Raw genomic sequence first — 23,567 nt, forward strand, 5'->3', positions numbered from 1 at the left:
TCTATTCAGGTAATTCCCAAAGTGTGGGTCATGACCTTTTAGTGGGCTGTGACGGTGCTGCACATAGGCAATGAGAGGTAATTAAAAATGAATAATTTATGTAATAGTGTTTTTGTTTTTCACCTTTTTTAAGCATTTCAAAAATTATACACAAGTAATAACATAAAGCCACGCTGTGTAAAGGTAAAGTGTGTAAAATTAGTGACATCTTGTGGTGAAAGTGCAGATTGCAACAAACAAAGGACTCCTCTGCTGACCCCTCCCTTTCCCACTCAGGGAACTCTGATGGCCTTCACTTTAATAAGTGCAGGACTGGGCATGACTCAGCACTCTGCTGGGATTATGCTTATTGTGGTTTCCAATATAAATGTAAAAATCCTTGTGGGCAGCCTAACCAAAAACTTATCCATTGACTAACTATAACCAGGTAACTCCAAACCATAACCTTAACCTAACCACAATTCACACAGACATGTAATCCTAAACTTAACCACAGCTGCCGATGCATAGCTCAGAAATAAAGTTTTGCCTATTAAAATTGTGGTCACTATGTCATTCAAAGATGGACTGGTCTGTGGCGATATCTAGTGGCAAGAATGTTGAATTGCAATTTTCCTACTGAAGGTTTGAAATCTCACATCATAGTATGTGTGTTACTGTTTTCAGGGCTGGCCCAAGCATTCATGGGGCCCAAAGCAACATTTGATTTTGGGGGCCTTTTCAACACCAATAATTAATAATTCTGCACAGTATCCGTGTTTCTGGCAAAGTCCCAATGTCAGCCCTAATCTTAAATGGTAGCAAAATCAGAAGAATTGTCCTCAAAATGGCACAATACTAAGAGGTGAATATGGTGTTAGACTCCAAAAAAGTAACAAAACAAAAACAATGCATTTATTGTTACATGACAATGACTTAACTAATTGCAATGTGCAAAAGTTACAAAAAAAATGAACAATAATAATATTTTCACTAAATCACATTAAAGCAACACTAAAAATGAAGACGTTATTAAATAAAATAAACAAAAGATAACAGAATGGTTTAAGAACAAAACATGTTAAGAACTTTGTCAAAAAACTATGTAAAATTTGCAAATGACTCACTGTTATTGTCATGTGTTTGATGTTTGTATCTTAAGTTTTCTCCCTCTTCCCTTACCCCACTTATCCCTTAAGTGTTTTTTTTGGCACATGTCTGGTCCACATTGTAAATAAGAATTTGTTCTTAATGTTTTCCTGGTAAATAAAAATATTATAGATAAAAATACACATAAACAAATACAAATGTGGCGTTGTTGTCGATGTACCACCTATATTGCACTATGTGATTACATTATATCAAATTAAATTGATTATATCTAATTTGATTAAAATTAAATTGACTTGATTTTCCCTCCATACCGTTTGGTGGCGGTAATGAGCTGTCTGCATATGGAGGACGAAACGTAACACTCGTAACCCGGAAGTAAAACTTCACAACAAAAAAATTGCCGGGAAATTAGTTTGGTGAGATCGGCTGCTGAAACAGCGACTAAACATTTCGTTTAAACAGCTTTAAAAGAGCGTTTAAGAGTGTTTTATTCTTTACACTTTACAGTAGAGCTTCTCCGCTGGTGTCGTTCTGCTGACATGGACGAATATGATGAACTGTTCGAGAGACAGGACGACTTTGATGACCAGTTCGCTGACGAACTGGAGGTTTTGGCTGAGATGGAGAGTGAGTTCACTTGTTGGAGAACTAACAAACTAACATAAATTAGAAAATAATTATTTTCATAATCGATCAATCTGTCGATTATTTTTTCCCTCTATGTATCGAGTACTTTTGTGGTCCGTAAAATGTCAGAAAATGCTGGAAAATGTTCATCGGTGTTTACCAAACCTGGAAAAGATTGTTTACCATCTTTAATGTTGCATTTACTGCCGTCTTCTTGTCTTTTCTTTGCTTTCCTCTCTTCTTCTTCTTCTTCTTCTTCTTCTTTATGTTTTCTTCCTGTTTGCTGTTCCTGCTTAGATGCCAAGTCCTTTCTCTAATGGCAGTAATCAATCTTATCAACAGTAATTCACCAAACACAACATAACAATGTCTTGCCTTGGGCTAAGCTTTGCTACAATTTTTATTATTGATTCAACTTTGTTTGTTTTGAATACATTTATACTAAGTCACTCTATCATTATAAAATGTTTTCACAGATATGGAATCACAAAGTGCTTCACAAGGCAATACAAATAAAATTCTGAAACCTCAAATGTTTGACATACCTCTTATGCTAATAATCTGTTGTTATATATGTTAAACTGAGTGGTTAATATGTTTGTGTCTGTGTGTATGAATTGCTCAGTGGACTCTTCCAAGCCTCAGGGACGCCAGGGTCAGGGGCCAGGAGACGACATTTCAGACATTGAGCACTTGCTGGACAATCAACCCATCAGTGAGTTCACTCTAGTTTAGGTGTTTTTATTGTCGTGATTTTGTATCTTAAATAAGATTGTCCTTTTAGCTCCAAAGGCAAAGCGGCAGAAGCAGGAGGCAGGTGTGGTCAAGAGACTTTTCAGCACATCACAATCTCTAGAGAGCAAAGCTGACATCACACCTCCGTCCTCTCCAGAGCAGTTTGAACCTTCTCACACATTCAGGTAGGAGAGAGACGGTGAATGTTAGGAACAGTGGAAAAAAAAAAAAAAAAAAAAACAACAGAGGGGGAAAGGGTACTGTTCGGTGGGCATTAATCTGGTAGAGGTACCTTAAAGGTAGAGAAAACAGCTGAAAAATTAGACATTATTATGGATTTGTAGGTTGATTACAGTCAACTAAAACATGGTTGTATTGCAGATCTGCTCCTGCTGAATTGGACATCAGTGGCTTTGCTACCTTCCCAGCAACGCCGTTGCGACCTCACACAGCGGCGCCTGCATCACTGCGTGTTATGAAGCGCCCTCCATTAGAGGGAGAGTACATCAGCGTGACCGACTCATCGGGGACTCGCGTTTACCTCCGGCAGAAAGACACAGAGACAAAGGTCAAACACCTCATTGTAAAACCCAGATTTACTCTATATCTCTGATTCAGTGCTTACTCAAGTCATATTTTTATTTTATTTTTTTCCAGATAGTAGAATCCAGGATGGTACCAAACTCCCAGGGTTCACTGGGGCTGCTGGCAGTGCCAGTAAGTGTAATGAGAGAGCAAGAAGCAGAGAGGGTGAGTGAGATGTACTCGTATGTGCAGTGCACCACAATGTTGATCCTCACTGGTCACAGTTGTTTCCCCTGATCCTTGTATTATAATCAAATGTAAATAGTTAGTAGGCTGCTGAGATTTTAATTACATTAGTTTCTGTTTTCTCTTTCAAATTGCGCAGCGTCACCAGCAGGTCGTGGAGGAATCGCAACGTCTCTCAGAACTACTGGCCAGGTAAGACCAGCCGAGTCTCTCTCTCACACATACAGTGCAGTAATGTGGTAATTGGATTTTAATGATCTTTATGATGACTTACAGCAGTGTGAACGACGTGTGTGTTGAGCCTGAAAGCAGAGATGATGAGGTTGAGGATGACGATGAGGGCCGAACCTCTCGTCTCTGGGTCGACAGATTTTCTCCTCGACACTACACGGAGCTTCTCAGTGATGATGTAAGTTTTATTTCTGTATATACAGTATATACTTGACTGAATTAAAAAAAAAAAAAACTCTTATGGATTTGAATGTCTGAGTCCGACACCAGTTGTGTGTGTGTGTGTGTGTGTGTGTGTGTGTGTGTGTGTGTGTGTGTGTGTGTGACTGCCTCTCTGCAGTTTACCAACCGTTGTCTGCTCAAGTGGTTGAAACTCTGGGACACCGTTGTGTTTGGAAAAGAGAGGAAGACCCGCCCTGCCCGCTCTGACAGACAGGCTGCCAATCAACACACTTTTAAACCCAACCAAGGCAACCAGAATCCAAACCGCTTCAAGACCAAGATGGAGATGACGGAAGAGATACTGGAGGCTGAACTGGACCAGTACAAAAGACCCAAATTCAAGGTTGAGCTTCTTCTGACTCAGTTTAATAGCCTGGAGTTGATGTGAAAGTGCTAATGGCTTTGTTAAGATTAACCAAGTGACTCAACTGATTTTTTTTCTGTTGATATGACTTGGACCTAATTTATTCGAGACTGTGTGGGCACAGAAATGGAATCTTCAATTTCAAATCAGATTTGTGTCAGTTTCGTATTAGATCTGTGAATTAAAGTCTTTTTTTTGTGGGTGTGTGTCTTTCTCTAGGTGGCAATGTTGTCTGGTCCTCCAGGTTTGGGGAAGACCACGCTGGCTCACATTATCGCCAAGCATGCTGGATACAATGTGGTGGAAATCAATGCCAGGTTAAACAAACCAAATCAAGACTTTAGTGCATTTAAAAAAAAATTAAAAAAAGAATGGGGTTCATAGTGAAATTCTCCTGTCGGGGTACTGCTGCTGTTTTTGCAGTGATGACCGCAGCGCGGAGGTCTTCCAGAAACGCATCGACACAGCAACCCAGATGAAGTCGGTGTTAGGATCCAACGAGAGACCAAACTGCCTCATTATCGATGAGATCGATGGAGCACCTGTGGTACGTTCAGGGCAACAGTAGAATTAACAATTTTGGTACCAACCTTGCGTAATATTGATCTATACTGATATCATTCATTCGTGTCACTCGACAGGCTGCCATCAACATTCTGTTAGCAACTCTGAACAGGAAAGACGGGCATGGAGGTGAGGCCACTACAGAGACGGCAAAGAAGAAAAAGAAGAAGGAGACCATCCTGCTCCGACCAATCATCTGCATCTGTAACGACCTGTAAGAGAGAGACCGTGGTGTTCAACGGCAGTGACGAAGTCTTTCATATCATGTATTTACATATTTCTCTCTTTCCTTTCAGTTATGTTCCAGCTCTGCGGCCTCTCAGGCAGCAGGCCTTCCTCCTGACGTTTCCTCAGACTCAGCCTTCCCGCCTCACACAGAGACTGGCTGAGGTCAACACACACACACACACACACACGCACATATAGGTGAAAACAGACAAATGTGACACAGACATTTTTTCCCCCTCCAGATTTCACTTCAACAGGGGATGAAGGCAGACACGGGCACTCTGATGTCACTCTGCGAGAAGACAGACAATGACATCAGGTCTTGCATCAACACACTGCAGGTGAGTGAGAGATTGGTGTAGATATTAAAGAGTGTATCAGTCTTGTGTATTAAGGTGCGTTTACTTGTTCGGTCAGTTCCTTCACGGTCGTGGTCACAAGCAGCTGAACGCAAAGACAATCCAGTGCATCGCTGTGGGACAGAAGGACCAGAACAAAGGCTTGTTCCATCTGTGGCAGGAGATCTTTCAGTTACCACGTACAAAACGGTACCGATTCTTTCTCCTTTGATGAAATCACAAATGCTGGATGTTGTGACCTCTTTTTTTTCCCATTACCAATCACCTTCACTTTAAGCAAAGTTCAAACTTAGTCATAAATAAATTATGTAAATAAAGCAAAGTGTGTTCAGTGGGGTGTTGGCTGCGTCCTTGATCTAAATACTATCAGACCTGACTGAGGGAGCATTTGTGTGTATACAGCAGCATGGGGGTGGGCAGGGAAAGAAGCAATGGTCCAATGGTCCAACAAAGAATTAATGCTTATTAATTAGAATTAACACGTTGCCTCGACATTGTACTTTAACCTTGTAGGAAACGTATCGGTGAGGGCTTTGAGGAGGCACCAGGCTCAGGAGGTGGCGCTCAGAGGTTCCAGCACATTCTACACTTGTCTTATTCTAGTGGAGAATATGAAAAGGTTTCTCAGGTAATAAACACACAGCTTTGCTTTTTTTATACTGGATGCTGCTGATTGTTAACCAATGCCTTTGGACTGACATCAGATGAAATGCTTGTGTGTGTGTGTGTGTCGTCTTCCTCAGGGTCTGTATGATAATTACCTGTCCATGCGTGTGAGGGACCCCAACATGCACTGTGTGTGCGAGGCTCTGGAGTGGCTGTCGTTCTCAGACAGGCTGAACCAAATGATTATGCACAACCAGAATTTCACCCTGATGAAATACCTGCCCTTCCTGTCCGTCACCTTCCACTTCCTGTTTGCCCACACACACGTGCCCCGCATCAGTTATCCCCACAGCCACCACGAGGTACGGCTCCACTCAACTGGATTAGTTTTGTTGATAGTGACTGAGATGATCACCGAGTCCTTGTTGTCTTCTCTCCAGGCCACTTCTCGTCTCCTCAGCAGCAGGAACGCCTTGTCGTCCATGTTGGCCGATATCCCAGCAAGCATCAGAACTAGGATCAGCCAGCTCAGCCTGACTCTTGATATTCTGACTCTGCTGCTCAACATCATCTCTCCCAAACTAAGGCCTGTATGTAAAAGCATATACTGAGTGTAAATGTAGCAGCTTGATGCTGTTTTGTTTCCCTGAGTCCATTTATCACATGTCTACTGGAGCACAAAATAGAGATTATTATATATAATATTAATGTAAACATGCTGTTGAGACGTATTTATATAGACTCCAGTTACACTTAATGCATTCAGCCACATCCTGGTTTATTAAGTCAGACTTTTGTGTCCCTAGTTGTAATGGGCTATACACTCATCTGTTTTAATAGGTTCACCTGTCAAGTCTAATGAAGTAGGCCCATTCTGTTGACGTTAGGTTATAGGTGTGAATAATTGTTTGGACTGTAGCCTGGTAAACAGTTCAGAGTTCACTCGGCTACTTGTGAGCTTGTATTGGCTTCAGCTTTCCCCACCAACCTCACATGATAAACTGTAGAACCAAACAAGTCATACAGGGACCCACTTTTTAAAGGTGAGTGAGATACTGTTCCACAAAATGTAGTATACTGTGACTATTTATAGTGCCATTTCTGTAATGCCTATTATTTTTGAAAGGTTAAATCGTCCTTCGCAGATATACTGCATATATTTATCTGGAATCTGTAAAAGGCTCGAAGAAGTTCTGCAAATATAATTGAAGCCCTGAAAAATATCTCCTGCTGGTTACTGGTGCTTTTTAAATGGCGAACCTATATTCAGATCAAGCATAATTTCTGTGCTGAAACTCGTGTAACAGCAAACCTATCAAGAAGTCAGTTTGTTTGTTTAGTATTATTTATAATTGACAGTATATTCTTCTATGGCTTGCTGGTCTGTGTCTTGTAAGCCCATTTAGGAATATGGGTTGGTAGGAACAGTGTAATTATACAGACATGCAGCCCAGTTCACTGGAAATGTGATGATGTGACTGATAATATTAGTAAAAAGTGACCTTGGCTGATGGCACTTTGTGTTTTTCTTCCAGGTCAATCCACAACTGTTCAGCACCAGAGAGAAGGAACAGATGCGTGAGCTGATCAACACCATGCTGGCCTACAACCTCTCCTACAGGCAGGACCGCACGCCTGAAGGACAGTACACATACGTGCTGGAACCGTGAGTACACACACACACACACACACACACACACACGCGTGCACGCGTGCACAGCCTACTCTTTCTCTATGTGGACACATGTAGGGCAGATGTGTGTATGTGGGGTATTGAAGGTCATGTCTCTTGTCCACACAGTGGCTCTCTGCTTGAAGGCTTAGAGATTAATCTCCTTTACACCTGATGTTTGTGTGTGGAAGCAGGCAAAGCCTCCCCAGTAGGGCACAGGCGGATGGAAAAAACAGATGAAAGGATGGATACATGAGGCTGTTGTTGGAGTGAAGCTGGGATGGATTATCTGTTGAAAAAAAAGAGGAATTACTGAGAAAACTTTGGTTCAGATTTAATGTGGGACACCTTTTGGATCTTTATTTTTGGGACTGCAGAGGAGACACTTGTGTTAGTATAAAAAAAAAGCAGCCAGACGTGTCCGCCATGCCGGCACAGGTTGAAGGGCGGGCAAACAGACGTGGCGGCTCCTTTCTCCAGGCTCGCTGTGACCAGGTGCTGGTCACTAACGACTGGTGTCTGCCTCTGGTGTTAGCTTTACTGCTGCTTTTCCTGCTTTACACCTTCCTGTATCTGCCCTCTTTGGCTCACCACAATGCCACGCTCTGATGCCTCGTGGGTAAAAACAGGGAAGACTGTTGAGGATATAAACATTCCAGCGTCACAGATAGTGGATCGGCCCAGTCCCATCAGGATTATTTGATTTGACTGCCCTTTTTTTGACACCGCTTTCGATTGGTCAGACTGTAGCGGAATTATTGATGGTAGCCAGGTTTTAGCAGGGAGAGGCATGCAGTGTAAAAGAGCAGGGTGGATGAAGACTGAGCACAAATCAGTCTGTTGTGTAATATTATCAGTGTTCTCACGATGTATACACACGCGGTGTCCTGTCTTAATACCGGAGAACTAATGCACTGAAAGGAAAAGAATTCATTGCTACCAAATTTTACAATTGATTTATTTGTGTAGCACATTATCAAAGGTCAAAGGTCATCAGTGTGCCTTACAGAAATACAGGAGCACAAATTAAAAGTAGTATACAGTACAAATTATTGATTAATAATGGGAGCTGTTTCTTTTTTTTTTTGCAAATATTAACATTTTTGATTATTCACTTTTTATTAGTTTAATTAACAGAGTTACTTATTTTATGAGGGCCACACGGTGGTGTAGTGGTTAGCACTCTCGCCTTGCAGCGAGAAGACCCGGGTTCGAGCCCCGGTTGGAACAAGGGCCTTTCTGCATGGAGTTTGCATGTTCTCCCCGTGTGTGCGTGGGTTCTCTCCGGGTACTCCGGCTTCCTCCCACAGTCCAAAAACATGCAATGTGGGGATAGGTAAATTGGACACTCCAAATTGACCATAGGAGTGAGTGTGAGAGTGAATGGTTGTTTGTCTCTATCTGTGTGTGGCCCTGCGATGGACTGGCGAACTGTCCAGGGTGTACCCCGCCTATCGCCCGATGTAGCTGAGATTGGCATAGCACCCCCCGCGACCCTCTGGTGGAGGATAAAGCGGTAGATGATGACTGACTGACTTATTTTATGTGTGTATTAATTTATTACGGTTTATTAAGTTAAGTTTTTCTGTACAACTGTCACCCATGTGGCAAATCCAAGGGCTTTACCTATAACTTAAAATGCATTTAAGGAGAAAAACACAGGGCCAGTCAAAAAAAAAGGCTTCAAAAGAAAATACACATCACAAGGAAAGTGAAGAATTGATCAAACTATTGAAAGATTCATACATCGTAATAAAAAAAGTGTAACTTCGGCCAAAATGTTGTAATTGTTGTTGTAATCTATTTCTAAGATGGAGCTAAATTTAGAAATACACGTACTATCATGGTGACTGTATTATTATTTGAAAATAAATATCTTGTCAGTGGTTATAATGCTTACATTAGCTCCATAGTGTTTAATAAATGTATTTACAATTTGATATAAATTGACCATGTGGAAAGGCCTGTTTCTTATCAAATTTTGAATGACATACTCAATTTTGTTTCTCATATTTTTCTCATATTCTGTAGAACGTCTGTGTAACAAAGGAAATGCAGTTATTTTCTGTGTCACGTTCACACTCATGAAAGAGTTTGCGTGCAACTGTGTTTCTAATGGTGAAAATGTTGCTGTAAAGATGCAGCTGAATAATAAATGATGCAGCCTCATATGAAAGGACAGGTGTTTTTCTATGGTCATGTGATTGTCTGAACACCCACACATGTACAGTATGTGCTTTAGATAAGTGATTTTAATGGCCTCTTCAGGACCGTTTCTGGTATAAACACTGGCCTTGTCGGGACCGGTGGTCCTCGGGAAGCTCGAAACCTGGTCCAAATGAGGCAGCACCTCATTTCTGAGGAAGTGGTTAAGTTTAGGGCTAAAATTTGAATTGTGGTTAGGTGTTAACTGGTTATGCTTAAGGATAATCCTTTGTTTAGGCTAGAAGAATAGCTGTGCAAACCTGTGTGTGTTGGAAGGAGATCAGCGCTAAGAGGATTAAGGTTTTAGAATTTTATCATAGAAAATAACCCATGGCACCAAAAGTGGAATATTTCCACCCTAACAGGATTCACTTCTGTCAGTGGAGTATTTGTGTGTAAATCAGTGTGCGCTTATGTGTGTGTGTGGGGCTGTGTACCTACTGGGTGTGTTTGTGTGTGTGTGTTTGCAGACGTGTTGAGGAGGTGGTGAGGTTTCCAAGCCTGCCCCCGCATCGCCAGCTGACGTATCAGGCCAAACAAACCATCAGCAGAGAGATGGAGCAGGAGAGGATGAGGAGAGCTGAGCAACTGATGCTGCAGCGAAACCCTGCAGCGGTGAGACCGCACACATGCACAACGCGGTTTACCCAAGAGGGTGAACCGTCATGGGTTTGCTGTACGCAGCACATCACATCCTGTACATAATCACGTCACTGCATATATGTGTGTGTGTGTGTGTTTTAATCATCTAATGTTTTTTTTTTTTTATAATCTACTGTCTGATGCAGAAAGATAAAGACAAAAAAAGTGCTGTTCCCAAAACAACCAGTAACCATCAGCAGAGGCTGGAGAACATTGTCAAACAGACCACTTTGGAGACCAGGGTGAGTCAGGACACACAAGCACACACACTCACACACACACACAGGTGTGAAATGGGAAATAAAAATAGGTTATAACTAGAGCTGCAATTATTGCATTATTCTCATAATCGATTAATCTGGCGATTATTTTCTCAATTAATCGTCATAAAATATCAGAAAACCGTAAAAAAAATGTTGATCAGTGCAAATGATGATGTTCTCTCAAATGTCTTGTTTTGTCCACAAACCAAAATGATTCACTTTTAATGACTTCTTTGTTATCCAGAGCAAAGAAATGAGAAAATACTCACATTTAAGAAGCTTAAACATGAAAAATCATGAAAAAAGCTTCAAACTGATTCATCGATTAACAAAATAGTTTAATCGATTATCAAAATAGTTTAATCGATTAATAGTTTCAGCTCTAGTTATGATTGTAAATTTACAAAGGTATTTACTGTGGATATTATAAAAACTGCACCCTACTTATAAACAACATCCTCAATGCTTTAGTAGGACCAACATCAAACCCAGGGTTAATTTTTGCCCCATTTTAAAAGAACAGTAATGTGACTGCCTGTGGGTGGAGCTAGAGAGGAGCTGAGAAGCAGCAGTTAGCACTGAACATCATGGCCTGTTTGAATGAGCTGCAGTGTTCAGAGATGTAGGCTGAGAAGCTTATGAACTTTATTAATCACTGCAAAGATAGAAGACCATTCACATCCATGTATCACTGTGGACCACATGAGGTGTACGCATCACGGAAAGCCTCATATTTAGCATCTATGCCGTCGTCTGTCATACACATGTCACACATTGTGATCACGCATACATTGTGACATGTGTGTGCTTCAGGAAGTTACAGTATAAGGAGTGCTGGGTGTGACATGTTCACTTCACTCGGTCATTTCCACACCGTTAAACTGTCAGAAAAGAACTTATCAGAGGTCATGTGACTGGTAACAGAAAGCTCAGCAAGCTTAATCACATTTGGGTGAATGACTGTAAGTAAATGAATTGTATATGTGTTTTCATAACTGTCTTCTCATATGGTTTCCACCGCAGTTTGAATAGTTCTGTGATAGAGGGATGAGGAAGAGGAGCCTCTAGAGGGCGGAAATAAGGGTAATGAAGAGTCTCTGGGTTAAAGTCCCTGATGATATAACTAAGAATTAGGTTAATGAGGTGTGAGTGTGAGTGTGATTGCTCGATGATATTGACCTTATTACTGAGGACGGTGCTTTAGAAACTTCGTCCCTCATCACTGTGTTTGTGTGTCCGTGTCCTGCAGCCCGAGGTGGATTTCTTCGGTCGAGCGATCGCCCCCAAACCTCAGAGAGCGCAGAAGTCGTCAGACACAGGTACCGTAGAGACCGCGCTTTTTCCGTGTCGCACACGCCGCTGTTTAGGGAAAAGTGCCTCAAGGCGCCCGAGTTTCAAACACAGCAGCGGTGATGAGTGATGTGTGTGTGTGTGTGTGTGTGTGTGTGTGTGTGTGTGTGTGTGTGTGTGTGTGTGTGTGTGTGTGTGTGTGTGTGTGTGTGTGTGTGTGTGTGTGTGTGTGTGTGTGTGTGTGTGTGTGTGTGTGTGTGTGTGTGTGTGTGTGTGTGTGTGTGTGTGTGTGCGCGCGTGTGCGTGTGTTGTGGAACTGAGTGAGTAATTGAGTGCTCCTGTGGCAGACTGCAGGCTGGGGATCTGGACTGTCAGCAGCAACTGCCACCATAATGCTGCTGGTGGTGTCATATTTCTGTTATCAACAAGCTGCAGTCTCCTCCTTATATTCATAAAATAAAATGAAATAAATAGTGTTATTTTTATGTCATTTAATTCGATCACACCTGCTATGTTTCCAGTCTTATAGCGTTTGTAGCTACACAAACAGAGTTGAACTGTTCCTTTGTGAACCTTTTAGCAAGCGACAGACACTAAATTGTTTTATTTTGTTTACATACGGCATCTTTCATGTTCTCCTAAAACTTGGAGGAAAAACTATTTTATATTAAATTTTTCAAAATGTAAGTCAAGGTTAGGACTGAACAATTTTGACATAAAACATCTGATTTTTGACAGGGATTGCGTTTATGATTCGCGATATCAGAGTGGAATGGTCATTGTTACGTCGTTAAAAACATTTGAAAATGATTACTGTGTGATATTTGTGCAGATCTGTGAGAACCAAACCATCAGTCTGTAGAATATGATGTGTATAGAACAAGACAATAATTCATCTAAAATGATATTTTGACACATTTTGGGCTTTAACAAATACAGTTCTGTGAAAAGGTATTTGCCCACTTCCTGTTTCTTATTTTTTTGCGTGTTTGTCACACTTAAATGTTTCAGATTATCAAACAAATTTAAATATTAGACTAAGATAACCCAAGTAAACACAAAATGCAGTTTTTAAGTGATGATTTTATTTATTACATGGAAAAAAACTATCCAAACCTACATGTCCCCATGTGAAAAAGTAATTGCCCCCTTGGTAAATTCATCAGGTCACTGTGGTTAGTCACATTTTTTGAGAACTTTCTCTTGCCACACCCAGGCCTGATTACTGCCAGACCTAATGAATCAAGAGACGACTTAAATAGAACCTGTCAGACAAAGTGAAGTCGGCCAAAAATTTCCAAAAAAGGAAGACATCATGCAGCCATCTAAAGCAATTCAGGAACAAATGAGAAACAAAGTAATTGACATGTATCGGTCTGGAAAAGGTTCCAAAGACCTTTCTAAAGCTTTGGGACTCCAGAGAACCACAGTGAGGGCCATTATTCACAAATGGAGAAGACATGGAACAGTGGGCAACCTTCCCATGAGTGGCCAGCCGACAAGAATTACCCCAATAGCGCAGCGACGACTCATCTAAGAGGTCACAAAAGAACCCAGAACAACATCTTAAGAACTGCAGGCCTCACTCAGTGTTCATGACTCCACCATAAGAAAGAGACTGGGCAAAAATGGCCTTCATGGCACAGTTCCAAGACCAAAACCACTGTTGGGCAAAAACAACATTAAGGCTCGTCTCAATGTTGCCAAAGAACCTCTTGATGATCCCCAAGACTTTTGGAAAAATACTCTGTGGACTGACGAGACAAAAGTTGAACCTTTTGGAAGGTGTGTGTCTTGATTGCAGTTGTTGCTGCAAAGGGCGGTCCAACCAGTTATTAGGTTTAGGGGGCAAACACTTTTTCACACAGGGCCATGTAGGTTTAGATTATTTTTCCCTCCCTTAATAATAAAAACGTTGTTTTTACTTTTGCTGTTTTTGACTAATATTTAAATTTGTTTGATGATCTGAAACATTTAAGTGTGACAAACATTTTCACACCACTGTATTGCGCCTCCTGCGATATGGAACATTGCCGCCGGCTTTATTGCAGTTTCGATTGATTCTAACACAAGCCTTGATTCAGCAAATCAAAAGTGGACCCTTGAAAGTCACTCACTTTCCTGTAAACAGTGCATTCAGGAAATTGATAGATGAGGTAATCGGCGTGTGTGGAAATGCTGTGGCTGTATTTGGGTCTAAACGGAAACAGCTGTTGAATTGTGCCAACCCAAAAAAGAAAGAAGGCACAGCTCTAAATGCCTGTCCTCATGAATACCTGTGAACATTAAGAGACAAAGCTGAATTGGCAAACCAACTGTCTCGGTGGCATAAATACTAGTATCATTGGGTTTTAGTTGTGAGTGGAGCTTCATTATTGATAAATCGAGTACTTAATAAATGTTTTTTTGTCTATATGACTTTTTCTTGGTATGTGGTGAAGATTTACTTTGCTTAGAATTGAATTCAGTTAACAATAACATTACATTTCAATGGTTATAATGATAAGTTGCATCTGCACATATACAACAAATTCAGTCTGAGCAGGAGTTCTAAAAAAAAAACTAGCAACTAGAAAATGTTACATTGTCATTTCTGACATTTTATCGACCTAAACTGTTAAAACACTTTAGAGTTATTGGTGGAGAGATGCTTCAATGCTGATGTGGCTCTTTACTTAACTTAAAAGAATGTATCTTGATATTAAAATCAGATGCATTGAGACATTTGTTAAAGTTTATCAGACTATTTGAGCTGTGTTTTGATTCCAACAACACTGTTACACTGGTGTATTATGAGAGATGGGCCGTCCTTCATTTGGCTACTCCTCCATTTTAACATGTCCTGCTACAATCACAGGAGACGGAACTCTAATCTACTGTGAACGACTGATGGCACTGTCATAGCCCTGAATGAAGCCACAGCTCGAAGATGTCCCGGTGTCTTCAAATGATGTCCTCAAATGACTCGTTTTTGTCCACAAACCAAAAATAATTCAGTTTTAAGGGTTTCTTTGTTATATAAGCAAAGAAACCAGAAAATATGTACATTTAAGAAGCTAAAATAATCAGAAAGCCTGTTTTAATTAATCGATTATCAAAGTAGTTGACGATGAATTCAGTAATCGATTATTAATGGAATAATCGTTGCAGCCCGTCATGCATTAACTTGTGTGTTTTTTTTTTTTTTTTTAATCTATTTTGTTTTGTATTTACTCTTTTTCTCTTTCTCCAGGTGAGAAGTGTCCCGTTCTTGCGATGGGAACCGCAGTGGGCAACAGTGACGTCTGGTTCAGGTTCAACGAGGGCATGTCCAACGCCGTCCGGCGAAACGTCTACATCAGAGAGCTACTGTAACACACTCGCGCCTCCCCTTGCGTTCACACTACTGTCGCTCCTTTGCATGCGGTGTTTGCTAAAGGGTCTGAATCAACACGCGCCTCCATGTTAAATTCAAAACAGTCTTTATTTTTGATTGACAGTGTAAAGAGCCAATACAAACGTGGTGGTGTTGGAACATTTCTCAGCAGACCATCAAAACAAACCTCTAAAAAGGAGCTCATCAGTGTTTGTACACTCACACACACATAAAACAACAGCATTCAGAAGTCTCCAAATAAATAAACAACATAATATTATCAACTACAATGTGTGTGTATGTGTGTGAGTTAGTGCAGCGTGATTTGTGTGTGTGTGTGTGTCGGAGTGTGAGATTCTTTTGTCGTATGCATCTGTGATTGTGTGTGCGTGAAACTTTTAGAGGATCACACACTTGCCCTTTTCTACCCAGGGGTTTGCTCTCATCAGCTCAGGGTTCAGGAAGGGATCTTCACAAACACAACCCTCGATCCACTTCACCAGCCTGCGGAAACAAAAACACAACCGTCAGCACGCAGCACTTAGTAAGCTGTGTGTGTGTGTGTGTGTACACACTCACTCAGTGACAGTGATGGAGGATTTCTCTCTGTTTATCGCCAGCTGATACTGAAGACTTTCCACTTCTCTCCTCATCTGTGGGACATCTAACTCCTCCATGATGATACGGCTGTAAACACACACACACACACACACACACACACTGCGGTCAAGTCCACGTATTCCTACTCGCACCTGATGTTTACATTTATGGAGACAGGAACTGTAGGTCGGATAATCCTCAGTTCACGTGTTAATTGTACAATGTTGATGTCGCTCCTTTTATATCAAATACCAGAAGATGTCCAGTATTATTCCAACCAGTCTTATTTTGTCCAACTAACTCAAACATTCAGTTTAAAAAGGCGAGCAGTGATCATATTTTTTAAAAGTACATTATGAGATGATGATTTTATCTCTTCATTTTGTCTCAAATAACCATCCCTAGTTCATTGTCACGTAAACAACTGAAGAAAAACCTCTGCAAATCTTATATGATAAAACATTCTGGGAAAATGATGAATCTTCTCATGAACTGAATTATGGATTATTTGTTGCACCTGTAAATGACACTGTTATTTACAAGAAAAAGAACAAATGAGTTTGGAAAATCTCACTTTAGTTTCTGATCCACACTTTTCTGGTTTTTTTTTTTTTATTTCTTCTAAAAATCGTATACTGTAGCCCCTCAGATCTACACTGTGATTTAAACACATGTATCCAAGTACTGGAGTACAATGTGGTCTGCTATTATATACTTGTAAACATATTTCAAAAGCAATGCTTTTTTACTGCAGTACATCTATTACTATAGGAAAATATTCCCACTCGCAATTAAATTAAAGATTCATTGAGCCGATATTATTTCTTAATAATTAATGATAATAATTATTATTTATTATTTAGCTAAATTATTACAAATTACACATTTGCTCTCAGACAGTGGGAATATTTTTGCAAAAATGTAATTTTTTGCCCTATTTACTGTGTTTCATGTATTTAATATTTCAGTTTATACAGCGAGGAGTCGAACTGGCAACCCCTCACAAGCCAAGTTCCCTTTCCGCTTGGCTGTGGGCTGCCCTGATCTGTCAAAACCACCGTCGGTCGTAGAAAACCACATATCGGTCTCTAATGTGCATGTAAGTGCATCAGCAGCTCGTCCAGTTATACACATACTATTTGTTTTTGTTGAGTAAACTTTGCAGTGCAGGGTGTTTTTTTACACATAGCAGCGTCTCTTTCTTTAACTTCTTCACTGTGTGTAGTCCAGGACGAGCGTTTCATTGTTCCAAATGGAAACACAAGAAGAAGTACACATTAATAATTTACATCAGCTGTCAGAAAAATGTAGATGGATCAGATTTGAGGACATGGAAATACTAAAAAGGTACAATTTTCTGCATTTTCCTCAGGGAGATGCACTTTGTATTTAGAGTCTAAAATAGCACAGTAGTTGTTTCCATTCACTGTTTTTTTTCGTTTATTTCTACTTCACATAAACCCTGCCCCACCCTGTCACACTACAGCAGGAAGACGGAGGGATGAGAGTTCAGGCCAATCCTGGACCACTTCAGTCCTCTCTGTCTCTACTGGGAACTGTCTCCCCCCTCTTCCTCCTCCCTCCTCTTCATGTCTTTAATGGATCTAAGTAGGTCGGCCGGTTTCCTCCTCCTCCTCCACCACCAGCAGCAGCAGCCTCCATCATCATCATCATCATCATCCTCCTGCTGCTGCTGTTCCAGGGAAAGTCTTCGTCGTTTTAATGATCATTTGAATGTAACACCAGTCTTCATCACTGAGTCTCTGTTTTTTTTACACCGCATCACGAACAACAGCATCGAGTAAACACGGTCACTGTGCATCGTGATTGCATGTAGATGGAAACACGTACACCACCATTAACCACCACACACACAAACAGCTGCTCTTACCGTGGGGCCTACCGGCGAAGGACGGCTGATCGGGTTCGGCTGATGGGAGAGTAGAGACTGGGCTCAGACAGCGAGGAGAGTCGGTGGAGAAGGAGGAATTTACCAGCAGAGGAGTTCAGCTTTAGTGTAGGAGGAAGACGAAGGAGAGGAGGAGGAGTACTCTCTCTGTGTGTGTGTGTGAGCTGTGTGCTCGGTTCAGGACACTCCCCTGCGCTCCTCTCTCCTAGCGACTGGATGCGGGATGCGCAGGGCGGAGAGAGAGGGAGGGAGGACCCGCCGCTGCCACCGCCTGGTTTGACAGGCAAATGAAGATCTGGAGCTGAGGACGCACCTGTATGGAAATCCTGAGCAGAGGCAGGAAACACGCAAATGAGGACGCGCTTCAGAGGAAAAACAAGCAGCCGGTGCTTCAGTGTCAGTGTCAACAACACAAGTTCGAGGTTTCCTGTAAGAGTTGACATTTTTGTTTTATCCAGTTAACCAAGTAATGTCCAGACTCAGAGGTCAGAGAACTAGAAAGTGTTTAATGGTGATTGTAACACCGCTGCCACATGTTCCATTAATGTTATGGCAAATATTTGGGTTAGAAATTGAACCTTTAAGACATACGTTCAGTTAGAACGGTTTGTTTTGACATTGAACTGACTGCAGAGCATGTCACTTATTTATGGGGAATATTCTCATACGCTATGTGTATGTACATATATAAACATATAGCTCTTTTCTAGTCTTAATGACCACTCAAACCTCTTACATTCCATTTTGCCATTTCATTCCCACTCACTTTCCCAAGGACACATCCACATGTAGGAGTGGGACAGGGAGTCAAACCCACAACCTACCAGTAGAATGACTCACTCTTCCACTAAGCTACTGTGGCCTAAAACTCTAAAAGTAGTGCCTTTAGTCACTACTCAACTCAAACTTTATTTCTATTGTTATCATGTAATGCATAGTTTTCCCAGTAATACAGACCAATGACAAAGGTTTACCAAACCACTGTTTATTCAACAAATGCAAACTGCAACAAAATAACACCAAACATTTTATGTTCAATAAACTTGGTGAGGTCTTCACTTTGAAAACACATCAGTGGCAGCACTTTTCTGGATGTTAGGGAAACCTGAAAGAGAAAAGTATTGGATATTAGACGAGATCAATGTTTTTGAGACAGTAAAAAAGGTAAAATGGTGGTAGCCTCAGTAGAACAAAAAAGTTAGAATCAGGAGCTGGTAGCTCTCATATGAGGTGTCAGAAATATTAAGTTTAATCACTGGCTGTAGCTTGCATGTGCCGAAGCAACTTAAAGCAGTAAACTCACCTCAATTAAGTAATCCAGATTATAACCATCGACAGTGAGTGTCCCTCTCCTCTGGGATGAGTCGCCATGAGCCAACCTGTAACAGAGGAGCTCAGTTTAAAATCACAGACATTTCTGGATTCATGTCTACATATTTACAGTAGGAGCCTCAGAATAAAAGCTAGAATCAGGAGCTGGAGTTCAGCTCTCATAGTAGGTGTCAGAAAAGTTATTTGATATGTCATCACTGGCTATGAAAGTATTAAAATGCCAACTTTTTTTTATAATCTCACCAGCTCTGAGTCCCAGCAGTGTCCCATTTTATCAACTGGTCTCAGGTCAGGTTCCAAGTCTTGACCCTCCCCATCTGCCCAGCCTTAACTGTAAAAGAAAAGGTGATAATTCAATAGAAAATAACAAACACTGCACATGCTCTCAACAGTGATGTAGCCTCAGAATAAAAGATAGAATCAGGAGCTGGAGTTCAGCTCTCATAGTAGGTGTCAGAAAAGTTATTTGATTTGTCATCACCGGCTATGAAAGTATTAAAACGCCAACTTTTTTTATAATCTCACCAGCTCTGAATCCCAACAGTGTCCCATTCGATCAACCCTGGTCTCCAGTCAGGTTCCAAGTCTTGACTGTAAAAGAAAAGGTGATAATTCAATAGAAAATAACAGGCACTGCACATGCTCTCAGCAGTGATGTAGCCTCAGGTTTAATTTAGAATCAGGAGCTGGAGTTCAGCTCTCATAGTAGGTGTCAGAAAAGTTTATTTAAGTTTGTCATCACTGGCTACCTATTTTCTAATATCAATATTTTAAATGTGCTTACCAACTGGTCCTGAGGTCAATAACAGCTTGAGAGGTGGGGGCCCCCCCTCCAGTCTGGACACCACCACATTTCAGCCTGCACAGTGGATTCAACTTTAAAAGTTAGAGAAAGGTGGAGGTCTCTAGGTCTAGAATGTGCAAATATACTGAAACATTCAGCCTCAGAATTAAGTTAGAATCAGTAGCTGAAGATCAGCTCTCATAGTAGGTGTCAGAAAAGTTTTGTTTAGTTTGTCATCACCGGCTAAAGCTGTTTCACACAATCAAGATACAAACTCACCTGCACTCCCACCCGACGAGGTCTCCTTAACTTCAATCATTGCCTCGTCACAAAAGGATGGAGCTCGGCCCGCTCTCAAGTCTCCAGTCTGTGTCCCGGCTGTCATCTGTTAAGAGAGTGTGGGTCATTAAAAATGTATGTCGTTTTAAATCAATGACCAGTGTGGACTGTAGAGGATGTTTTTCTTGACAATAGAGAGCTGAAGGTACAAACTTTTCGATTATCTCATGATCGGGAATTCATTATCCTTAATACCCGTGTCATAAGGATCTATTTGACCACTTTAAGTGTAAAATAATTAAGTTTTCGTTTTTTTCCAGCTTCTTCGTGTGAATACTTTTTGGTTTATTTGCTCCATATAACAAATTAAAACAATAATTTTTTTTTTTCGATTTTATGGACCAAACCATTACTCAATTAGTCGAGAAAAATATTATGAACTAACCCTTAGTTGCAGCCCTATGTGTATAACACCGTTCATTTTATCTAGAGCTGCAACTAACGATTATTTTCATCATCGATTAATCTGTCGATTATTTTCTCGATTAATCGTTTAGTGTTCAGAATATCAGAAAACCTTAAAAAATGTTGATCGGTGTTCGACAAACGGTCTGGTTTTATCCACAAACCAAAATGATTGACTATTAATGATTTTTGTTATCCAGAGCAAAGAAATTAAGGAAATATTCACATTTAAGAAGCTTAAACAATCGGAAATCTGGTTTTAATCATGGAAAAAGCATTTCGATTATCAAAATAGTTGCAGATTAATTTAGTAATCGATTAATAATCGATCCATCGATTAATCGTTTCAGCTCTAATTTTAACAAATGTTGGCACAAAATGGCACATTGCTTCTCACTGCAGTAATGCAACAAGCCACACGTGAAAGAAACCGCGTGTGTTCTTGAAACACCTTCTGAACCAGATATAATGGATATAAACAGATTTAAGTTGTGATTAAGTATACAAAATATCTTTATCATTTGCTGTTTTACAAAATGAAGTATTTTAAAACGGGCTGTAACGTTTGACAAACATAATTTTCGTAATAATTCGTTTTTAACGTTCACGTTGAGACCAGAATGTGACATTAACGTCATGTTAATAATGCTGCTTTACTCATAGAAACTCCTTTTCTTTACATTTTCGACCAGTGTTTGCGCTGACTCACGCCGTCCACGTGGTACGGTTCGGACCATCATGGCAGCACGAGCTCCTCCACATTTAACATTAACAACATTATAATCACTAATACTCACGTTTCTGTCTTTTTTGAAGCAAACGTTGCGAGGAAGAGAAAAATAGGCTATTTCAGATGTTTTTTGCTGTGCCGGTGAAACTTGTGGCAAAGACTCGACAACTTCACGTCGACATAGTTCGGTTGTGAATGAAAAAGACTGAACTCTCGATGGAGACGAACATTTCCGGTCCTAGCGGAAGTCCCTCCCACTTCTTCTTCTTCTTCTTCTTTAGTATGGCAGGCTAGACGCAGCTATGGCGTATTGCTGCCCCTACTGTTTTTTATTGAGACCTACATCAAATCCTTTTGTACACTCCTGTTTTGTGAAGATAATCCATCAATGTTTTTGTTTTAATCCAAGAATACAGATTTAAAAGCGTGCTCATACTGAAAACAGTTTCCCCTTCTGCTCCAAGCATAGTTTGCACTGGAGAAGAACATGTTTTACTGTCTCACTGTCTCCACACTCACATCTTCCACAGATAATGAAAGGACACAAATAGGTCTACATAATTCAGTTTTCCTTCAACAGTTTTCCTTTTTGTAGTTCTTAAATTTCCTTAAATGGAACAAACTTTGGTTATTATATTTCTATATAAACCTTTATACATGGTGTTATCTTCATTTTATGGGTCTAATAGGTTTTGCAGCACCAGATTAATTATATTTGCGTGGAGAGGGGTCAAAGATGGATAGCTCTTCTGATACGAGTGTTGCATCCTAGTATATGAACCTGACACAGAATTAAAATAAAATAAATGTAAACAAAAAAAGGGAGCAAGGCTAGGATCATATGAGCAGAGAATGAGACATGTGTACAGTCTTTTGGCCTTATTCATGTTTTTATCCATCCATTTACTTTCCACTTTACATGAATGATGGTATTCATAAAATCACAAAGTTAGTAAGTGTCAGATACTTTGGAATCCACTGTGTTCATGTAATATATTATTGTAGATAAACTAAGGTATAATATCTATTTTCAATGGTTTCCACATGGGTCTACTGTGAGTTTGTATCTCTTGTGTAAAATGGGTTTTTATTTATTTTTTAACTTCAGGAGGAATTGCGCAAGAAATATAAACAGAAAAGGCCTGTTTTTGTAATGACGGTTGTAAAGATGTTCTGATAAGACTTGAACCAAAGTCACAAAAAGTTGTTTGTTTAAAACCAGACTTATTATTTTGTAAGTAGTAGATTAGTGTTATGTTTCTTTTCAATAAACACTAAACAATAAAGGAAATATTCAAAGAAACTAACAAAAAGAGCCTCTGAAAAACACTTCTAAAAGTTCTAAAGATGGTGGAAAGTGATGGAAAGACTCAAAAGTTACAATAAACAAAAGTTGGATCTGAAACCCAAATAAACACAAAAGCCTGAGAGACCTTTCCTCTCTAACCGGAGAAGGACTCCGGAACCTGCTTATATGACACAGGTTCATCAGCCTCAGCTGTAATTGTCTCTCTGGTTAACTCTGATAATTAGCTCCAGCTGTGGTCAGTTAATCACAGGCACAACCTAATTTCTTTTTAATTTCAGTTCTAAATCCACAACAATCTGCGTCCCCAATTTTCAAGGTAGGTTGCTTTGCAGATTATATTATTATATTCTCCTCTTGAGACTCTTTGCCGTGAAATCTTTAAATGAAAAAAACGGTCATTGAGTCTCATTTCTCCTCTTCTTTGAGTTTTACTGCACGATGACAAACTGCATTAAATGTATACTATACATTCATACTGTATACTACAAAAACCCTGAACTATGCCCTTTTACTTTGGGTTTCATATCAATTTTCGTCTTTCAGAATTATATTTAAGAGCAAAAATCATGTTCTATAGTTTCACCAAAAGTTCTTAATAAACAGCTTTCCGTGTTATCTTTTGATATTTTAAATAACACACTGTTTACTTCTATGTTGGTGAGATATTATTGCTTCCAGGTTTTTTTTTCTCTCGGTGTTTTCCATCACATTTCATTTAAATTCCATAAAAGAATCTTCGTGCTTTCCCAGTTTTTGCCACATTTCTCTCAACTTGTGCCCAATTACAGAGTTTATTTCTGTTTTATTGAGTGATAAAATGATCCCAGCGGGATTTGTTCTCGTAGCTTTATTTGTCGACTTTTTTTTATGTCCTTGCACTTCATTATGTGAGCTGATGCACAAACAAGTGCGGCGGAGATGTTGTGCTGTTTT

General features: G+C 40.2%; 2 protein-coding genes, 1 long non-coding RNA gene and 5 other non-coding genes across 8 annotated transcripts; 1 reads left to right on the plus strand and 7 right to left on the minus strand.

Annotated features, from left to right (window-relative positions):
* Window positions 1-1,487: 1,487 nt before the first annotated feature.
* chtf18 (CTF18, chromosome transmission fidelity factor 18 homolog (S. cerevisiae)) lies at window positions 1,488-15,506 on the plus strand. Its single transcript, XM_058641548.1, has 23 exons — window positions 1,488-1,508; window positions 1,600-1,719; window positions 2,345-2,434; window positions 2,504-2,639; window positions 2,836-3,022; window positions 3,112-3,204; window positions 3,365-3,417; window positions 3,502-3,634; window positions 3,797-4,021; window positions 4,262-4,359; window positions 4,466-4,589; window positions 4,684-4,820; window positions 4,903-4,996; window positions 5,077-5,175; window positions 5,252-5,382; window positions 5,707-5,821; window positions 5,937-6,161; window positions 6,240-6,389; window positions 7,335-7,465; window positions 10,147-10,291; window positions 10,465-10,560; window positions 11,831-11,900; window positions 15,104-15,506. The coding sequence occupies exons 2-23, from the start codon at window positions 1,632-1,634 to the stop codon at window positions 15,223-15,225; spliced, it is 2,742 nt and encodes a 913-aa protein (XP_058497531.1). The 5' UTR covers window positions 1,488-1,508; window positions 1,600-1,631; the 3' UTR covers window positions 15,226-15,506.
* On the minus strand, window positions 15,316-17,939 carry gng13a (guanine nucleotide binding protein (G protein), gamma 13a). Its single transcript, XM_058641549.1, has 3 exons — window positions 17,718-17,939; window positions 15,806-15,913; window positions 15,316-15,730 (listed from the first exon to the last, which is right to left on the minus strand). Exons 2-3 carry the CDS (start codon window positions 15,901-15,903, stop codon window positions 15,625-15,627), a joined length of 204 nt encoding a protein of 67 aa, XP_058497532.1. The 5' UTR covers window positions 15,904-15,913; window positions 17,718-17,939; the 3' UTR covers window positions 15,316-15,624.
* A 765-nt stretch (window positions 17,940-18,704) lies between these two features.
* LOC131467197 (uncharacterized) lies at window positions 18,705-21,550 on the minus strand. Its single transcript, XR_009241480.1, has 7 exons — window positions 21,393-21,550; window positions 20,131-20,236; window positions 19,852-19,926; window positions 19,593-19,658; window positions 19,311-19,398; window positions 19,039-19,114; window positions 18,705-18,840 (listed from the first exon to the last, which is right to left on the minus strand). It is a non-coding gene; the product is annotated as an uncharacterized LOC131467197 (long non-coding RNA).
* LOC131467799 (small nucleolar RNA SNORD60) lies at window positions 18,912-18,996 on the minus strand. The gene has a single exon (XR_009241615.1). It is a non-coding gene; the product is annotated as a small nucleolar RNA SNORD60 (small nucleolar RNA).
* LOC131467797 (small nucleolar RNA SNORD60) lies at window positions 19,182-19,270 on the minus strand. Its single transcript, XR_009241613.1, has one exon. It is a non-coding gene; the product is annotated as a small nucleolar RNA SNORD60 (small nucleolar RNA).
* On the minus strand, window positions 19,465-19,553 carry LOC131467798 (small nucleolar RNA SNORD60). Its single transcript, XR_009241614.1, has one exon. It is a non-coding gene; the product is annotated as a small nucleolar RNA SNORD60 (small nucleolar RNA).
* On the minus strand, window positions 19,725-19,814 carry LOC131467794 (small nucleolar RNA SNORD60). The gene has a single exon (XR_009241610.1). It is a non-coding gene; the product is annotated as a small nucleolar RNA SNORD60 (small nucleolar RNA).
* Window positions 20,007-20,096, minus strand: LOC131467796 (small nucleolar RNA SNORD60). Its single transcript, XR_009241612.1, has one exon. It is a non-coding gene; the product is annotated as a small nucleolar RNA SNORD60 (small nucleolar RNA).
* Window positions 21,551-23,567: the final 2,017 nt, after the last annotated feature.

Source organism: Solea solea, chromosome 10, assembly GCF_958295425.1.
Source record: "Solea solea chromosome 10, fSolSol10.1, whole genome shotgun sequence".
Taxonomy (NCBI): Eukaryota; Metazoa; Chordata; class Actinopteri; order Pleuronectiformes; family Soleidae; genus Solea; species Solea solea.

Excerpts from the sequence above, each read along its gene's own strand:
- gng13a (XM_058641549.1), bottom strand. The coding sequence starts at position 15,903 with ATGGAGGAGTTAGATGTCCCACAGATGAGGAGAGAAGTGGAAAGTCTT. Across the intron at positions 15,731-15,805 it reads TCCTCCATCACTGTCACTGA|GCTGGTGAAGTGGATCGAGG; the intron begins GTGAGTGTGTAC and ends TTGTTTCCGCAG.
- chtf18 (XM_058641548.1), top strand. The coding sequence starts at position 1,632 with ATGGACGAATATGATGAACTGTTCGAGAGACAGGACGACTTTGATGAC. Across the intron at positions 3,023-3,111 it reads AGAAAGACACAGAGACAAAG|ATAGTAGAATCCAGGATGGT; the intron begins GTCAAACACCTC and ends ATTTTTTTCCAG. Across the intron at positions 3,205-3,364 it reads GAGAGCAAGAAGCAGAGAGG|CGTCACCAGCAGGTCGTGGA; the intron begins GTGAGTGAGATG and ends CAAATTGCGCAG.